Here is a 17,708-nt window from a genome sequence, read left to right on the forward strand (position 1 = left end):
GCCCATGAGCCAAAACTCTGGCAGAAGGGAGGACTCCAGCTGTGGCAGATACTAAAGTTACAAATGCAACAGTGACCAACCTAAACATCTAAAACATTCAACTTGCCTACAACAAAACATTACCTGTCCAGTTTCTGCTTAAGCTACGTGCATCAGTAGTGCTTCTCTATGCAAATATCACCCATTCACTATCCATCTACATGGTTGTCAGAATTAAAATCTGTAAAGAACTCTCAAGCCACCTCATCTCTAAGAAACAGGAAAGGACTTCCCTGGAGGTGTTTAATCCTACTCCACCCACTCAGACCTCAGCAAGGCCTCATCTCTCCACACTATTCTCTCTCAATATGCTCCCTTCTTGTATACCAACCCCTTTCTCAGAGGCCACCCCACCATAGCATCCGTTTGTCATGCTAGACTCCCTTTGGTAATAACACTTGGGACATACATAAAAACTCACAGCATCACCTCTTGAGCCCCACAAAAATTACAAAGCAACTGCTTTATCCAGAAATAGTTGATCTGGCCTTTGGAAACCAAAACCTATGCATACCTGAAGGCAAAACAGCCATCACACTTAAGTCAAACTAGGAATGCTCGCTCAAAAAAGCCTCACCCATGTACCTGAAAGACAACTCTCATTCTGCACACTGGAGAAAGTGGAGCAAAACTTAAAACATCTTAATGCTCTTTAGTTTATGGTCAACACATCAAGACATGTTTAACCATGATAGAAGTCTTGCAGCTGAATATCCTCAAAATACATGCAAGTCTCGCATGGAATAGATTTTGCAGGGTCAATTTTCAACAAATAAACAGACTAATCTAAAAACCAGTGTATTTCTTAATTTATTGTGGGAATGTGCAAGGCAGTACAAATAAATCATCCATTTACACACAATCTGCTACACAACACTGTATAAAATAGTACAAATTATATACATTTTTACAAGTTTACAGTTAATAAGGTCTGTCCCTACGATCTTGCCTGTGGTCACCCCTAAAAGGGAAAAAAAAATAGGTTAGTTTCAAAGTAAAGCACAGTACTGGTTTAAAAACTATACATGCACATTAAGGGCAAAGTACAGCAAAGGCTGTGAATGCCATAAACTGCAGTGATCACACAGCCTGCGAGAAAGTACTTCCATGGCCTTGGTGTTCATAGGTATTCAGCATTTTTTTCAAATACGACTTTTATGCATTTTTAACACATTTAATATCAAAAAACAGTTCAAGTGAAGTTTACAAAGTATGAACATTGCAGAGCATACCCCCCAAAAAAATACAACACTGTGTACAGACAATGCTACAAAGAAATTCAGTAATCTACTAAAGTTAGTCAGATTTATTAGATATTGGTCATGACGTCCTGCGAAACTAATTCTTTAAAATGTGGTCAAGGAGACACCAGTACATACAGTTTCTTTCTGAAGTTACTAGTGATATTTCCGAATCCAGCCCAGGACATTTATGTTGGGTCTAACTAGTTCTATGTTAATATACAATTTGATTAAGGGACAAAGTACGATTAGAATATGTAGCTTCTGGCCAGAGAATATAGACAAGTTGGTGTGTCCCAGCTTTTCCTGGTTAGGGGTCGCCACAGCGGAACTCTGGTCCGCTGATTGGCAGTAGACTTATGTGCAGAGTTGCCAGCCCCGATGTACAACCTTCAACGAAGATACGCCCATTCACGAATGTCTCCACACAGAAGACGCTCTGAGAATCGAACCGGACGTCTTACTGTGAGGCGACAATGCTACCACAGCACCATCACCGCAGTTCAGTGCAGACAAATTACAAATTCAAGGGAAAGAGTTGCTTTCTCATAACCCATCTTTCTAAGCAAACTCTAAAGAGTGCCATTATTTATAACCATTATTTATAAGAACATTTGTAGCTCCAAAATGGTTAGTAAAAATCAGCATTTGAATATTGGCACATCAGGGGGATCCCTGGCTTGTATTTAATTTGGATGGGGTTAAATAAGCATTATTAATTAGTTGTGTGTAGATAAGTTTTTGGAAAGGTGTATTGGATTAAAGAAATTGAAACCTTCTCTGAAGGACAAAGTCCCAAGTGATCAAAACTACTTTCAAGTACAACAGGGATGAATGATGTTAGAGTATTATACGCTCACTAAGATTTTTCTTCAACAGTAAAAACTTCAACAGCAGGTCCTCTAATTCTTTATCAAAAAAAAAAAATAAGTCTTTCACTAAAGACAGCACAGGTTCTCCTGTCTTACTATTGTGTAACAGGTTTAAATTGACGTTTCTAATGTCTTCAACAGAGGTGGTGCTGCGGTAGCGGTGTCGCCTCAGTTAGACGTTGCCCGTTCGATTCTCAGAGCGTCTTCTGTGTGACGGTATGCGTGAATAAGAAGTTATGTACTTACAATAACGTTCCATGTTAGTTGTCTTCTTCTCGCCTTCTTTCTCGCTGGATGGGTTCGGAGCCAATCCTCGGCTCCGACTCGGCCAATACTAAAGCTCGAGAGCCAATTCCACCGGCTCGAGGCTCCCCCATATCCCACAATGCTAGGCGGTAACTCCTCAGAGCTCGTTTGAAAGCTAGGCCAAGCAAGAAAAAACTCCATAACATGGAGAAGGGTAACCCACCTCTATAGGGCTGACTGTGAGGTGTCCTAAACCTAACAGAGGAAAAATATAGAGGTGGCAGAGCGTGGGAGAAAAGGATTGAAAGGTCACAAGACAATCTCCTCTAGGTCTGTCCAGGCTAGGGGGAAGGAGGGTGGGATGCAAGAAAGAAGGCGAGAAGACAACTAACATGGAACGTTATGGTAGGTACATAACTTCTTAATGTTAAGTTGTCTATCTCGCCTTCATTCTTGCTGGATGGGACCGCGTCCCTAGCACCTTGTCCCGGGTGGCCTATCGGAACAGACTCGTGAGAACAGTGGAACCAAAGTTGGCACAGTCTTTGGAGGCTATGTCCAACTTGTAATGAGAAATGAAGGTATGAGGGGAAGCCCAGGTGGCTGCTGAGCAAATAGAATCAATAGGAAGCCTATCCTAAGCTATGGATGTGGCAAAGGCCCTAGTAGAGTGAGCTCTAGGCTTCAAGGGCAATTGTTGGTGCCTGATCTCATAAATAAAGGTAATCGTAGAAGTAAGCCATCTAGAAAGTGACACTTTAGTGACTGGAAGGCCCATCCTGCCTTCCGCATATGAAATAAACAGTTGGTCTGATTTTCTAAACTGTTTAGTCCTGTCTAAATAATACCCAAGTTGGCGATGAACATCTAAACAGTGCAGTTTCTGTTCTGATCTGTTGCCATAGTTGGGGAAAAAAACTGTGAGATCAATAGTTTGATTCAGATTTGCTTGAGGACACCTTGGGCAAAAAGGATTGATTGGTACGCAAGGATACTCTATCTTTGTGAAAAGGTAAATACGGGGGACGACAGCATAGAGCATGGAGTTCCGTTACCCTTCTAGCTGAAGTGATGGCTATTAGAAAAAGCATTTTCCAAGACAACAACTTCATAGAACATGAAGCCGCAGGTTCAAAGGGGGGTAGAATCAATGATGCTAGAACCAAGTTCAGATCCCATGGAGGAGGTGGATCCTTGATAGGGGGCTTAGGAAGAAAGACTCCTTTCAAAAAGGCTTTACAGAGTTTGAGACATAATAGTCTGACACACCCACATGAAAATTAGATATAGCCGCCAATTGAACTCTGATAGTAGAAGGAGAAGAGCCTGCTTGGAAAAGTTCAGCTAGGAAATCCAGAATGGACTGAATAGGTGCAGTAAAAGGATCCATTTCCCTGGACGCTGCCCAGAAGGAGAAACATTTCCCATTTGCTGCTATAAATTTTCCGGGTAGAAGACTTACGAGAAGCTATCAAAATATCTCTGAGTGAGATATTAAGGGAAGCCTGGCTAAGGTTGGAATTGGAGGAACCACGCTGTGAGGTTCAGAGAAGAAAGGGATTGGTGCAGCTGACCAGATTGATGGGTCAATAGAGATCTGGAACTGGGTCCAGATGCCATGGTTGCACCAAAAGGTAACGGTGAAGAAAGGGAAACCAAACCTGTCGAGGCCAATAAGGGGCAATGAGGATCATTGAGGCCTTCAGAGCGATGGCTTTCCGAATCAGCTGAGGTATCAGTGAGAAGGGGGGAAAGGCATACAGGAGTCCCGGAGGCCAATCGTGAACTAGAGCGTCTCTGATGGGATGACCTGGTAGGGGAAAGAGGGTGACGAAATCGGGACACTTGCTGCTTTGGGGAGTGGCAAAAAGATCGCAGCAAGGTTGGCCCCAAGTTCGAAAAACTTCTTCCAACACTGATTTCTTCAGAGACCACTCGTGAGGCATGAGAATTGCTCTGCTCAATCTGTCTGCTATCACATTGGACTTGCCGGGAATGTGCGTTGCTATCAGGAAGCGCTGAGAAGAGATCGCCCATTGCCACAGTGAGTGCTTCTCGACATAAGGGGTAAGATTTGGTCCCGCCTTGCTTGTTGACGTACCACACTACGGACATATTGTCCGTCTGAATTGCTATAGTTCCTTTGGGAAGAGAGTCCTGAAGGGCTTACAACAGTAAAAGCATTGCTCTCATCTGTAGAACATTTATGTGCAAGTGGCACTCGATCGGCTGCCACGTGCCCTGGACTGTCCTGCCCTGGTAATGCCCCCCCCCCACCCGATCAGGGAGGCGTCAGTTGTCAGAGTTGCAGCCGGGGGTGGAGGAATGAAAGGTCTCCCTAGGAGAAGTTGGGGAGATGTGACCCACCAGGAAAGAGGATTCCTGCATGACTGAGTTATGCTGATAGTGTGGAACAAAGTTGAAAAGACCACTGAGTGAAAAGCATCCACTGAAGAATCCTCATGTGGAAGCGGGCTAAGGGGAGGAGAGGAATAGCCGCCACCATAATCCCAAGGACTTTCAACACCAGTCTGACCTTAACTCTGTTGTGTCGTAATAGAAGAAAAACACGCTTGTGAATGTCTGCTACTCTTTGTTCCGTGAGTCTGGCTGACAGACTGTCTAATCTTGCGCCTATAAAGGTAATAGACTGACAAGGCGACAAGACAGACTTTTCGTAATTTACAGAGATGCCTAGAGTCTGACAGGTTCGTAAAGTGTAGTCTCTGGCTAAAAGAAGTAGATGCCTGGTGGTGGCACTCAGGAGCCAGTCGTCTAAGTACAGAAACACCTGGAATCCCTGGCCCCTCAAATGAGCGGCGACCACTGCCATGCATTTGGTGAACACTCAGGGGGCTGTAGTGAGACCAAAGGGCAGGGCCCTGAACTGAAAATGATTGGCTCCTAGCCTGAAGCGGAGAAGTCTCCTGGATCGTCTGTTCATTTTGATGTGATAGTACGCATCCTGGAGATCTATGGAGCACATCCAGTTGTCCTGACCCAGAAAAGGCAGGACGGACTGCAGCGTGACCATCCGAAATTTTGTTTTCTTGACAAACTTGTTCAAGTTGCTGAGATCCAAAATGGGTCTCCAGTCCCGTCTTCTTTGGAACCAAAAAGAATTAGGAGTAGATTCCGGATCCTTGTTGGTCTGCTGGAACTGGTTGAATGGCTCTTTTTGCCAGCAGCTTTGAAATTTCTAGTGCTGCTTGCTCCCTTTGACTGGGTGGAACGTCTGGAAGGGAGTTTCTGGATTGTTTTGGGATGTGAATGAATGGAATTCTGTAGCCTTCGGATATGATAGACTGTACCCACTTGTCTTGAGTAAGGGAAAGCCAGGCTTTTGGGTACAGAGATAATTTTCCCCCGACTGCCTCCGAAGGTGGACAGTCGGGCAGCCCCTCAGGGGTGCTGAAAGGGTTCGTCAGAGAAAGTTTCTCGACTACCCTGATTTTGCGGGCCCCCTCTGCCTCTAGGACGGCGTCTATTATTGTTCCCCCCTCTGCCTCTAGAGAGGAAACTACTCTGTGCGTCCGGTAAGACTCCCTGTGGTTGTCTGCAGAACCACATCCCCCCCTTCTGACCCTTGGGGTAAGGCCTAGAAGGGGTAGAAAAACGGACTCAGACGGCAGAAAGAGTCTTACCTTCTACCTCGCACCTTGTCAGAGTATCCTTCACTTGTGGACCAAAAAGAGATGATCCCTCAAAAGGGGAGTTAGTGAAGGACGCCTTGAAAGGGTCCGCAAAGCTACATAGCCGCATCCAGGCGTGGCGGCGTAAGGCCACCTCTGTACCTGCAGCCCTGCTCGCTCCATCAGCCGCGTACGAAACCAGGCGCATGGAGGAGTTGACTACTGAGTTAAGGGTAGCCAGCTGGGAGTTCATCCTATCTTGAAACCCAACAGCTGATGGGTCCTTCAACACTTCACTCCTATCCTTGAGCAAGTCCCTTTGGAGGAGAGTGAAATGACACAGGTAATTCAGCGAACGCATAGAAAAGGTCGCTGATGAGAACATCCACTTACCGTACCTGTCCATGGTCCTAGATTCCTTATTAGATTCCTTATTAGGAGGATGATCCGCTAGTTCCTTCTTGGTGGCTGCAGTCACCACCATGGCATCCACAGAGACACCTTTGGACAAAAACTCCTTGTCTTTGGGGGTAGTGATAAATTTGGCTGGCCTCCTAGGGGTGGGTTCCACTGAGTCAGGAGCCGCCCAAGCCTTCCTCGCCACCACTTCCATCAGGGGGTCAAAGGGAGGGGACACCCAGGAGGTGGAAGGTCGAGAACCAAACGCCTCAAGGTACACTGATTCGTCCTCTGAAGGGTTAAGGGCTGGCCAATTCCCCCTCTGTTTCAAGATTTCGAGTATGTCTGCAAAGGAGACATCTTCAGAGGGGGAACGAGGGGAGCCCTCAGAATCCTCCAAATCAGTGTCAGAGGTGACAGACTCAGGGGAGTCAATGTGCTTCCTCTTGCACCGTCTCTTCCTAGGGGGTTCTCCTGCAAGGTTAGGAGGCGCTTCGGAAGAGGAGGAAATTCCCACTGGGGATACTGGAGGCGCAGATTCTCTACGGTCCGAAGCAAGAGGGTGAGACGAAAACACCGCAGGCACTATGGAGGGAGGGGCTGATGGAGCCGACTGTGGAGTAGAACCAGGTTCTAACACGCTCCGCATGACCTCAAAGGCACCCCTGTCAGGCAGGGCCAGAGGTCTCTGCTCCGAAGAGCCAAAAACCTCCCCCGGCACCGACAAGGATGGCTCCGAAGCAGATGTCAGAGCCGAACTAACCAGCTCCGAAGCACCGAGAGGGACAGCGGTGTCGGACAAGGGTCCGATGCCACTCGCTCCGTCGGAGCAGACGAGGGAAGTCCGGCGCCGAGATCCCTCCAAGGAGGAAATCGGAGCAGACGACGGCGCCGAAAGGAAAGGTATCGGTTCCGATGCTCCCACAGTCTCGGCTCCGAGCAGCACCGGCTCCGAACTCGAGAGTCGGAGGAGGAATATCTAATGGAACGGGGGTAGCCATCGACTGTGTAACATCTGGGCCAGTGCCTCGGATTTAAGAAGTCTACTCACCACCCGCTGCAAATCATGGTTCGAAAGTCTGGAGGACCTAGAGGAGTGTGACCTATGGCTCCGTTCAGACAAGAGCAGTGATGCTGGAGCCGAATGAACAGAGCCGATAGGAGACCTGGATCTCTTTCTAGTGGTCTGTTCCGACAAGGGTATCTGAACCAACTTCGACTCGTCTGTCTCGGCTCCAGCCGGAGCAGAGGACACTGTGTGGCAGGTCTAAGATCGGCTCCGGCCGGAGCCGATGTCTGAACCGTATGAGCGGTCTTTGAACCTCCGGAGGACGGCTCAAGACACTGGAGCAGACTGCCTGGAGGGCTTAGAGGGTTTCCCCGACAGAGACTGGGTCGGGGGACCCTCGGGCTTCAATAAGCCCCTCAAGATCAATTTGTTTTTACGTTCCTGCAGGACTCTAGGGCTGAAACAGTGACAGACAGCACAAGAGTCCTGCAGGTGTAAAGGTCCCAGGCAATACACACATGAAGTGTGACCGTCTGTCAGAGACATCTTCTGACAGCACGAGTCACACTTCTTAAAGCCCGAGATCTTCGATTCTTTAGACATATCTAAAGAGACAACACTAGTGCAATCACTCACACAAACACACAGATTACACTAAAAATTAAACTAAATTTAACAAAGATCCTGACAGAAAAAAAACACTCACTCCAACTACTAGGAGGGGTGGGAAGGGGCCTAAGGGAAATAACCCTTGGAAAGAATTTTTGGAAAGGGAAGATATTTGTAAGGGAGTGCTAACAAACTAAGTAACTAACTAATTACTATCGAAAAACTAACTTAAAGGGGGTCTAAGTTTACTAGAAACTTTAGAAATTTAACTAACATGCAGAGCCGGTTGGAAAAGCACCTCGTCAGCTAAGCGACAAACGAGCCGGTGGAATTAGCTCTCGAGCTTTAGTATTGGCCGAGTCGGAGCAGAGGATCAGCTCCGAACCCATCCAGCAAGAATGAAGGAGAGATAGACAACTTAACATTGGATGTTTCTTTGTTGAAGGTTGTGCGTTAGGCCCAGCAAGCCAGCACGTAAAAATCTACTACCGATCATTAGCGGACTGGAGTTCTGCTGTGGCGACCCCTAACTGGGAAAAAGCCGAAAGACACAACAAATGTCTTCAACAGATCTCTACATTTTAGTATATCCCACATATTCCAATCCAATTCTTAGGAGTAAAGATTAATAAATTTTCTTGTTGATCATATTTGGGTTCAGAAGTACTGGCTAAAGCAAAAGTTAAATTTAAAGAATACAATAGTTTTTGAAGTATGATTATTTTGTTTTTAAAGGTTCTCTTTTAATAAAAGGAAGGGCTCTTGGATTTAATTTTTAATTGTTGAATTTGCCCACAGTTTAATCCATGTTGTCACGTTGTGATCTAATCCGTCCTATTTGGGTCATAGCCCGAAATTTGCACAATCTTACAACAGCAAATTCAGAATACAATTTAAAATCCAGAAGGCCCATTCCACCTTTTTCTTAGGACTTACCAATTTTTGATAACTAATTGGAGTACATTTGGGATACCCAAGAAATTTGGTTAATGCCATTAAGTTTTTGAAACTTTCTTTAGAAATCATATTTGCTGCATTAAACATAGTAATTTAGAAGTTAATTTTTCTAATCACCATTTTCCACAAAAAAAAAAGCAGGTTAAGTTTGTACCATCATCGATTATCTTTAATCATTAATTTGCAATCCTTTACAAAGTTTATGCCAAAGTACTTTAAATTACAAGTTTACTTTTAGATCAGAAAATAATTTAATGACCAACTTGGTTTATCGGAAATAAGACTTGGAATTTATTTTACAATTTGATATCTTAGAAATATTTACCTTTGAAATAACTGCTTAAATCCATATTAGGGAGTTCAAAGTATATATTCAGACAAGCAAATGCGGTCAAGGTTAGAGTAGCTTTTATTTTTTGGTATGGGATGGTAGGTTTTGGGTTTTAAATATAAAAAATGGTTCTGTATGGAGACGGGGCAATCGTGTCCAGTTCCAGATAGATGTAGTAGAAAATGCTGAATACAAGCAGTTCTAACTATAACATTGTAATTTTGTTCAGCAATAAAATCACATCTTTCAGTTTAGCTGAAAACTGAAAGAAAGCTTTATATAGCAGCAGTGTAAACCAAATCTGCAGTTACTTGTCAGCAGTTAATTACCTGGAATCCATTTTTCCTGGTCCAAATCCTCCACCTCTGTCGCCACCTCTTCCTCTAAAGCCACCACCTCTGTCACCTCTATCACCACCGCGTCCTCCTCTGAAACCACGGTCAAAACCACCTCTTCCTCTGCGTTCTTCAAAGCCACCTTAAAAAAATATTTACAAAATTAACCAGGAATTCTCTACAACAAGCATCAAAAAGCAACACTGGCTTCTAAAGAAACAAACAATTGTAGGGAGGAGCTCACAAAAAGATTAAACTAAACTATTCTACCACTGAATATGGTCCAGACAACCAGAAATACTAGCAAAGGGTCAAAACTAGCTTGCAGAGGTGGGAATTTAGCATTATCCCCATCCTTAAGAGGTGGTGCACTGATTTGCTGCATAACTGACCGCCAGTGGGGCAAGTAAAGTGAAGCAGCATGCAAAACCATAGCTATAACTCTGCTTGTATACGAGGTATGTACTCTTCAGAGCCAGTTCTGCTGGCTGTTACTATTACACACATCTGGCTATTATGCTTGCTTAAGAAGTTATGCCTTACCATAACGTTCCATCTGTGTTGTAGACCTTTGTTCATGTTCAGTCCTCGGAACAGATACAGCCGTTTCCAACCTCGCGCCAGCCAAAAACTCTCAGCCAAGACCTACCCATAACTCCATTATCCTAGTTACTTCAGATTGAGTTTGCCCGCCCCTATATAATAAAGGGTAATAGAAAAATAGAAGGCTCTGAGCGAATACCCTAACCAGGAGGAAGTCCACCAAGGGACCAGGAAGGGGGAAGGAGAGCGGGAAGTAATGAATGAACAAAGATCTACAACACAGATGGAACCATAGTTATGGTAAGACTACTTCTTTATCTGATGTTGTAAATCTTTGCTTATTCATTACAAATAGGACTGGAGTCCTGGGTGGCCCCAAGGAAGGACATTCCAGAGTACCATAGAACAAAAGGATGTTAGTCCCCTGGAGGCCAAATCCAATTTGTAATGAGATATAAAAGGTATGAAGCCTTGCCCAAGTGGCTGCTGTGCAGACATCAGAGGGGCTCTGGAATGAAATGCTACACAAGTAGCCACAGATCTGGTAGAATGAAATTATTCTGGAAGGTAAGGATAGCTTAGTCTGATGGTATATGAAAGCAATGACATTTCTAAGCCAGGAGGATTAAGTCACTTTGGAAACAGGCTCACCCAATCTGGGTCCTGCAAAGGCCACAAACAACTGATCTGTTTTCCTGAGAGTCCTGTCCAAACAGCAACAAAGCCGCAGATGCACATCAAGGGTGTGCAAAAGGTACTCCCCTCTATTAGAATGCTGAGGAAAGAAAAACGGCAGGTCAACAGATTATGGAAAAAAAAACAGAAATGACCTTGGGCAAGAAAGAAGGGCAAGTACGAAAGGACACCCTATCCGTGTGGAAGATCAAGTAAGGTCTCACTCAAGGCCTGCGTGCTACTAGAAGTAAGGTTTTCCATGACAAAAATTTTAAATCACATGAATCAAAGGGCTCGAAAGGACCACCTGTGAGAGACTGAAGCACCAAAGTCAAGTCCCAGGGTTTTAAGTGAGGCCTGACCAGAGGTTTAACGTGTAATACTCCTTTCAGAAATGTCTTGCATAGGCAATGTGACAATCTAAGAATTATCAAGTCCATTATGAAAATTGGCGACAGTTGCTAAATGTACAGTGATGGGAGATGCCGAGGCTCCTGCATGTAAAAAATAGTCAAGTAGTGAAGGATCTTTTGAATAGATAAGAGAAGGGATCTATGTTCTGATTTTTAGCCCAAATAGAAAACCTAGTCCATTTTCTAGAATAAACTTTCCTGGTGGAAAGTTTGCATGAAGCCAGAAGATTTTTACGAACAGGAGATGGGATATCAGGCAGCCTGGCAGTCACTGAAAATGGAGGAACCAACCTGTGAGCGTGACACTGTGGAGGTTCGGAAGAATCAATCCCAGAGGATGAGAACAGGTCTTGGGAATGAAACAGGATCCACTGGCTGTGAATCAGATGAGGCCATACAAACAGGAACCAGACTTGACTGGGCCAGTAGGGGGCAAGGAGGATTACTTTCCTTCTTAACCTCTGAACTTTCTGTAGAAATTTTGGAATGAGGGAAAATGGGGGGGGGCGCATACGGAAGACCCAGGGGCCAATCAAGCATTAGAGAGTCCCTCGGGGGTTCTCCCTGGGGGGGGGGGGGGATCAGGGCAAAGTAGCTTCTGCATTTGTAGTTTAAGGGGGAAGCAAACCTATCAGAGCAGGGCTTGCCCTAGTATCAGATCTGATCTGCTGTTACAGGGTTGAGGGACTACTCGTGAGGCATCAGGATATTCCTGCTCAAGATTGTCTGCAATAAGGTTGGAACTCCCATGAATGTGCGTTGCTATAAAGAAAGCGGGTGGAAGCCATCACCCAGTGCCAAATCCTCATGGCTTCCCGACACAGGGATAAGACCTGGTTCCGCCTTGCTTGATGTACCAGACGATGGACATGTCTGTACTGCAATGGTCCCAGAGGGTATGGATGCACAAAACACTTGCAACGCCAAAAGAACTGCCCTCAGTTCAAAGACATTTATGTGCAAATTGGACTCCATGGGGGACCAGGTGTCTTGGGACAGTCTTTCCCTGGAAATGCCCCCATCCCCACCCTAACAGGAAAGCGTCCATAGTCAACATGGCCTGGGGAAGACAGAACAGTCGACACCAAAGGCTCATTTGTGGCTTCATCCACCATAGCATTTCTTCCTTGCAACGGTCTGAAAAATGTTGTGGTCAAGCGGGTGAGATAGAAACGACCATTGTGCAGAAACGAGTCACTGCAGGAGTCTCATGTGCAGCTTTGCCAGTACTAACGTAATGGCAGCTGCCATGGAGCCAGAGAGCTGCAGTACAAGATGTGCTGGTACACAGGTCTGAGGAAGGTGGTCTTGGACTTGGTGTCTTATTTTCGAAACCCTGTGAGGGGGGAGAAGCTTGACAAGATGTGTCGAAGACCGCTCCAATAAATTCCAGTGTCTTCATTGGAGACATTTGAGATTTGTCCTTGATTGTAATACCCAAGCAGAGAGATACCTTGAATTGAGAGGCTGCAGACTAAAAGATCCTTGGTGGGAGCGGTAAGGAGCCATAGTCTAGATACGTAAACACCTGGAATCCTTGTAATCGAAGATAACTGCCATACATTTGGTGAACACTCGAGGGGCTGTCGAGAGACATGGCAGTGCCCTGAACCAGTAGTGACTCTCAGCCGGAAGCAGAGAAACCTCTGGGAGAGGTGATCCATCTTTATGTGGTAGCACATGGAGGTCTATAGAGCACATCCAGTCGCCCCTCCTTAGGAAGAGAAGAATGGACTGCACCGTGACCATCTGGAATTTTTGATGTTTGATAAATTTGTTCACTAGGCTGAGATCCAGGATTGGTCTCCAGTCCCGTCTTTTTGGCACTAAAAGAATCTACAGTAAAATCCAGATCCCGTCTGGTGGGACTGTTTGGAGGACTCTTTCTTAGCAGCTTTTCTATTTTTAAGGCGGTCAATTCCCTCTGACTGGGTGGTAACATCGGGGATTCATTTGATGGGTCTGGGAATTTAATCGAATGGTATTTGGTAGCCTCTGGATATTACTCTCTGCACTCAAACAGTGGAAGCAATAAGATGCCAGGCTGGTAGGTGCAGAGAGAAAGAAAAAAAGAACAAAAAAAAGACTCCTGACTGCTTCCAGAGGAAAGCAATCGGGCCACTGGTCAGGAGCACTGGTAGGTAGGGTCTGCCTGAGAAAATCTCTAGCGCCCAGGTTACACAGACCCCTCTATCCCAAAAAGGGAGTCTTCCAGATGAGTTGCCTCCTCTGCCTGATAAGTTCACCATGTGTCACAAAAAGATCCTCGGGATTTCTTGAACCACATTTTTCCTCTTTTCTGGTTCCTGGAGTAGGACCTCAAGGGGGTTGCAAAAGCATATTGCCCACAGCAGAAAGGTCTTTCAGTCTTTCTCACTTCGTGCAAGCGTCTCGTACGTTGGGTCCAAAAAGTGTAAATTTGTCGACAGGTGCGTTGACTAAGGGACATTTAAAGGGGTCTGCGAAGTCACACAACCGCATCAAAGCATTACGTCTCACAATGCCCGATGTGGCAGCTCGAGCTGCCCGCTCGGTGGTGAGATATCAAATGCATAGAGTTCGAGATGGAGTCGAGGGTAGCTTAGCTATGAGGCGACAGCATCACGCACCTCATCAGGCAGTACCCCCACCAAAGAGAGACATTTCGGAAATAAGGTCTCTTTGGAGGCGAGCAAAGTGTGCCAGACAGCTCAGCGAGGAATACCCAAGTGTTAGCCTAACTTTGTCACAAAGTACAGCACACATTCTCTGCAAAACAAAAAGTTGTGCAAAATCTTACTGCTGCAGTATTCTTAACCGGAGGGATCTCCCACCTGAAGGTTGTACAGCCAGTATAAAGTATTAAACTACTGTGGGATGGGTTCTACACTGGATCCGGGGGGGGGGGGGGGGTCGCTGTTCCAACACCCTAAACATTACATTAAGTGGGGGGCTGCATACCCCCCCCAAATTAAATATACCAACTCTGAGACTGCACTACAGTGCCAAAAACGGCAAAGGAACGAAAGTGGCCAAGCAAATTCTTTCCCAGGGAAAAAATTTGCTTAAAAGCCGCCGTGATCTTTTGCGGTTTCCATATATTGAGTTCGACCAAGACGCATTTGAAAGAATGAGCCTTCAGTCTTCTAATAGGGAACCTGTGGGATGTCAGGCATATGCCATAAAAGTAACATGCACGTACCATCCTCAGAACTGACTGCCTGAGGAGAAATTAAAATTTCATCTCATCCCTTGGTTCCAAGCACAGAATCTCTTCCATTTTTCAGCATAAGGTTTTCTAGTACTAGGCCTCCTTTGCCTCCAAAACTACATCCATCACAGGCTTGCTGAGGGATGGTAAAGGAGAGTTTGTAATTAGCCAGGCTCCAAGGTTCAGTGTTGGAAGCTGAGGGTGCAGAATCTGGTTCTCCTGCTGAGACAGCAGGGAAGGAGTCTGAGGCAGGTGCCTTAGAGATAAGTGACACACTGCGCAGGAGGGGGTACCAGTGTTGGCGCAGTCAGTCTGGAGCAATCAAAATCATCCTTGGTTTGTCCCGTTTGATTTTTAGTAATACTTTGGAGAGCAGAGGCAGAGGGAGGAAGGCATAGACCGATAGGTTTTTCCAGCTGAAGGACAGAGCATCCACTTTCCAGGCTTGTAGTCCTTTTGCAAAATTTGTCCAATTGGTAGTTCTGGGGAGAGGCAAACTGGTCTATATCTGGGCTCCCCCATTCGCTTGTCAACATGTTGAAAATCCCTGGTTCCAGTTTCCACTCGTGTGGGTCCATAAGGTTTCTGCTTAGTCCGTCTGCCAGTGTATTTAATTTTCCTGGCAGGAATTGAACTTGTAGGTGCACTTGGTAGCTCTCAAGGCTGTGTTCCACAATGCCATGGCTAGTCTGCAGAGGGATAAGAATGTGTACCCCCCTGCTTATGTACCACATAACCGTGGTGTTGTCAGTCTTTACCATTAGTTGTCCTGGAAGAATGTAGTCCTTGAAGACTGTCAGAGCATTCTGTATATCAAACAGTTCTTTTTGAATGATATGCAGGTGCATCTGACTTTGGTTCCATTTGCCCTGAATGCACTTCCCTGCCAGGTGAGCACCGCCCCCCCATGCATAGTCTGATGGATCTGTTAGGATTTGGGCGGCAGGGGGTAGTAGTGTGAAAGGTAGTCCCTTGTTTTGGTGGCAGGCCTCTGCCCACCAAAGGAACTCTAGGCGTAGGCAAGGTATGACAGGAATCATTGTTTCTAGGTTGAGAGAATGTTGACACCATAGGCTTTTTAGATACCACTGTAGTTTCCTCATATGCAGTCTTGCACATGGAATTAGAAGAATGCAGGAGGCCATGAACCCCAACGCTTGCAGTATGTGTCTTGCAGACAAGCAGGGTTTTTGTGGCCACTTGTTTGAAGTAGGTTGTCAAATGAATTTGCTTTTCTGGCATGAGGCAAGCCATCTGGGAAGTAGTATTCAAACTTGCTTCCAAGAATGTAATTTGACAGGGTACCAGTTGGGATTTCTTTTCATTTATGGTGTACCCCAGACAAGTTAGAACCCTTTTTACAAAGGCCAGATGTATGTCCTAAAATAGACAATTGTCCAGGTATGGGTATATTTGAATACTTCTTTGCCTGCAAAATTCAATAACTGGAGCTATGCACTTTGAATACCCTGGGTGCAGTAGATAAACCAAAGGGCAGTGCAGAGAACTGATAGTACGTGTAGCCTGCATTAAAGCGTAGGCATCTTCTGCAACATTCCCTGATTTGGATGTGCAGGTAATGCTTCTTTTAAATCTAGTGTTGCCAGCCAGGCGTCTTTGCCTAGCATAGGAAGTAACTGAAGAGTCAGCATCTTGAATTTGAGAATCTCCAGAAAGGTGTTTAGAGTAGACAGGTCCAGGATAGGACGCCATGATTTGTCTTTTCTGGGTACCAGGAAAAGTCTAGAGTAGAAACCTCGTCCCTTTTCCTCTTCTGGTACCAGTTGAATAGACCCATACTTGAGAGAAAGTACTTGTTTTTGGGCCTCTGCCCACTGATTTGTGGGTAGGTCCTGCCACCTACTTGGTGTTGGCAACGTGTGCAAGTGAAATTGGTATCCCTGGGACACTATTTAAAACCCATTTGCCCTGGGTAATGAGTTCCCAGTTCTTTGCATGAAGAGCAATCTTTACCCTGAAGGGGGCAGTCAGAAGTTAAGCGTTTGGAAATTTTAAAAGGAAGTCACTGAGGCAGTTTACCACAGGGGGGAGTTTTATTACTCCCAGCTTTGGAAGTGGAGCCCCCCCCCCCCCGCTTAAGTCCTGTGTGTCCCCTGGGACTGAAACTTGGGGTTTCTGATGTCTGGGTTTGGTTTGAGAATATCTGGAAGGGGCTGGAGAGGACCAATGCCAACTAAATCTAGGAGGCTGAACTTGTAAAAAATCTTTTAACAGTTTGCATAGATTTAGCTCTATCTTCCATCTTTTTAAGAACTTTTTCAGCCTTGTTGCCAAACAGGCAGTCCTGATTTAAAGGAACATCCAACAATTTAGCTTTAACATGATCAGGCAAAGATTGCTCCTTAAGCCTTCTAAGCACAGACCCAGTAACAGCAGCCCTGCAAGAGGCCTCTAATGAATCAAAACCACATTGCAAAGTATGTTTTAAAACTTGTTCAGCAGAATGCATTAAATCCTGCGTCAGGAATCATTTTCTGTTTTAGCAGTCCAATAACATGTTGCTGATATTTTAACATATGAAATTGGCAGTTTAAAGCTGCAATGGCCAAGGTTACTGAAGTGTAAACCTTTTTACCCCATCTATACAGCGCCCTGGAGTCTCTATCAGAAGGGGTAGGATTTTTGTAAAGGAACGTGTGGGACTATGGGACCCTGTAGTACCAGTCAGGTTTACTGGGAGCAGGAGGCAGGAAATAGTACAGTTGTGTACACCTACCATAAATGTAGATGTTAGAGTGTCTTCACTGTTGCAGTCATGACTGTAGGGTTCTCCCCTGCCGGCAGGCATCCCTAGGTCGGCCAGAATCCCAAAGTCTGCGTCCGGCGTCAGCTGTTCAACCACGCTCCCTGACGTCAGAGCGCCAGGAGTACAAAGCTGACAGCAGACGCCATCTTCCAGTTTTTCTTGCCCCAGATGTCAAGAGTCCCAAAATGAAAAAGGTCCCATAACCTTTGCAAATACACCTCAGAAGAATGGTGAAAAAAGGAAATACACAAAAGTAAAAATAAGAGGGGACAGGAGGGAGGGAAACCCAGACTGCAACAGTGAAGACACTCGAACATCTACATTTATGGTAGATGTACACAACTGTACTATGTTCATAGTGTTTCACTGTTGCAGTCATGACTGTAGGGTAGAATCCCAAAGCTGAAAGAAAGGGAGGTGGTCATAAAGAAGGGGCAGCTAAAAGGCCCT

At 45.5% G+C, this 17,708-nt stretch overlaps 1 protein-coding gene across 4 annotated transcripts in view; it reads right to left on the reverse strand.

Annotated features, from left to right (window-relative positions):
- Positions 1 to 826: 826 nt before the first annotated feature.
- The window catches only part of FUS (FUS RNA binding protein), a 99,512-nt gene continuing 82,630 nt past the window's right edge, over positions 827 to 17,708 (reverse strand). For 3 of the 4 annotated variants that reach the window (XM_044086361.1, XM_044086360.1, XM_044086359.1), the window contains 2 exons: positions 9,665 to 9,812; positions 827 to 1,000 (listed from right to left, as the gene is read on the reverse strand). In XM_044086361.1, the coding sequence (XP_043942296.1) occupies positions 961 to 1,000; positions 9,665 to 9,812 (188 nt within the window). In that variant the 3' untranslated portion in view covers positions 827 to 960. Of the gene's footprint in view, positions 1,001 to 9,664; positions 9,813 to 17,708 lie in introns of those variants that run through there. The other variant, XM_044086362.1, reaches the window with a different exon arrangement.

The sequence above is a fragment of the Protopterus annectens genome, chromosome 10.part0 (genome assembly GCF_019279795.1).
Source record: "Protopterus annectens isolate FY-2018-M chromosome 10.part0, PAN1.0, whole genome shotgun sequence".
Classification (NCBI taxonomy): Eukaryota; Metazoa; Chordata; order Ceratodontiformes; family Protopteridae; genus Protopterus; species Protopterus annectens.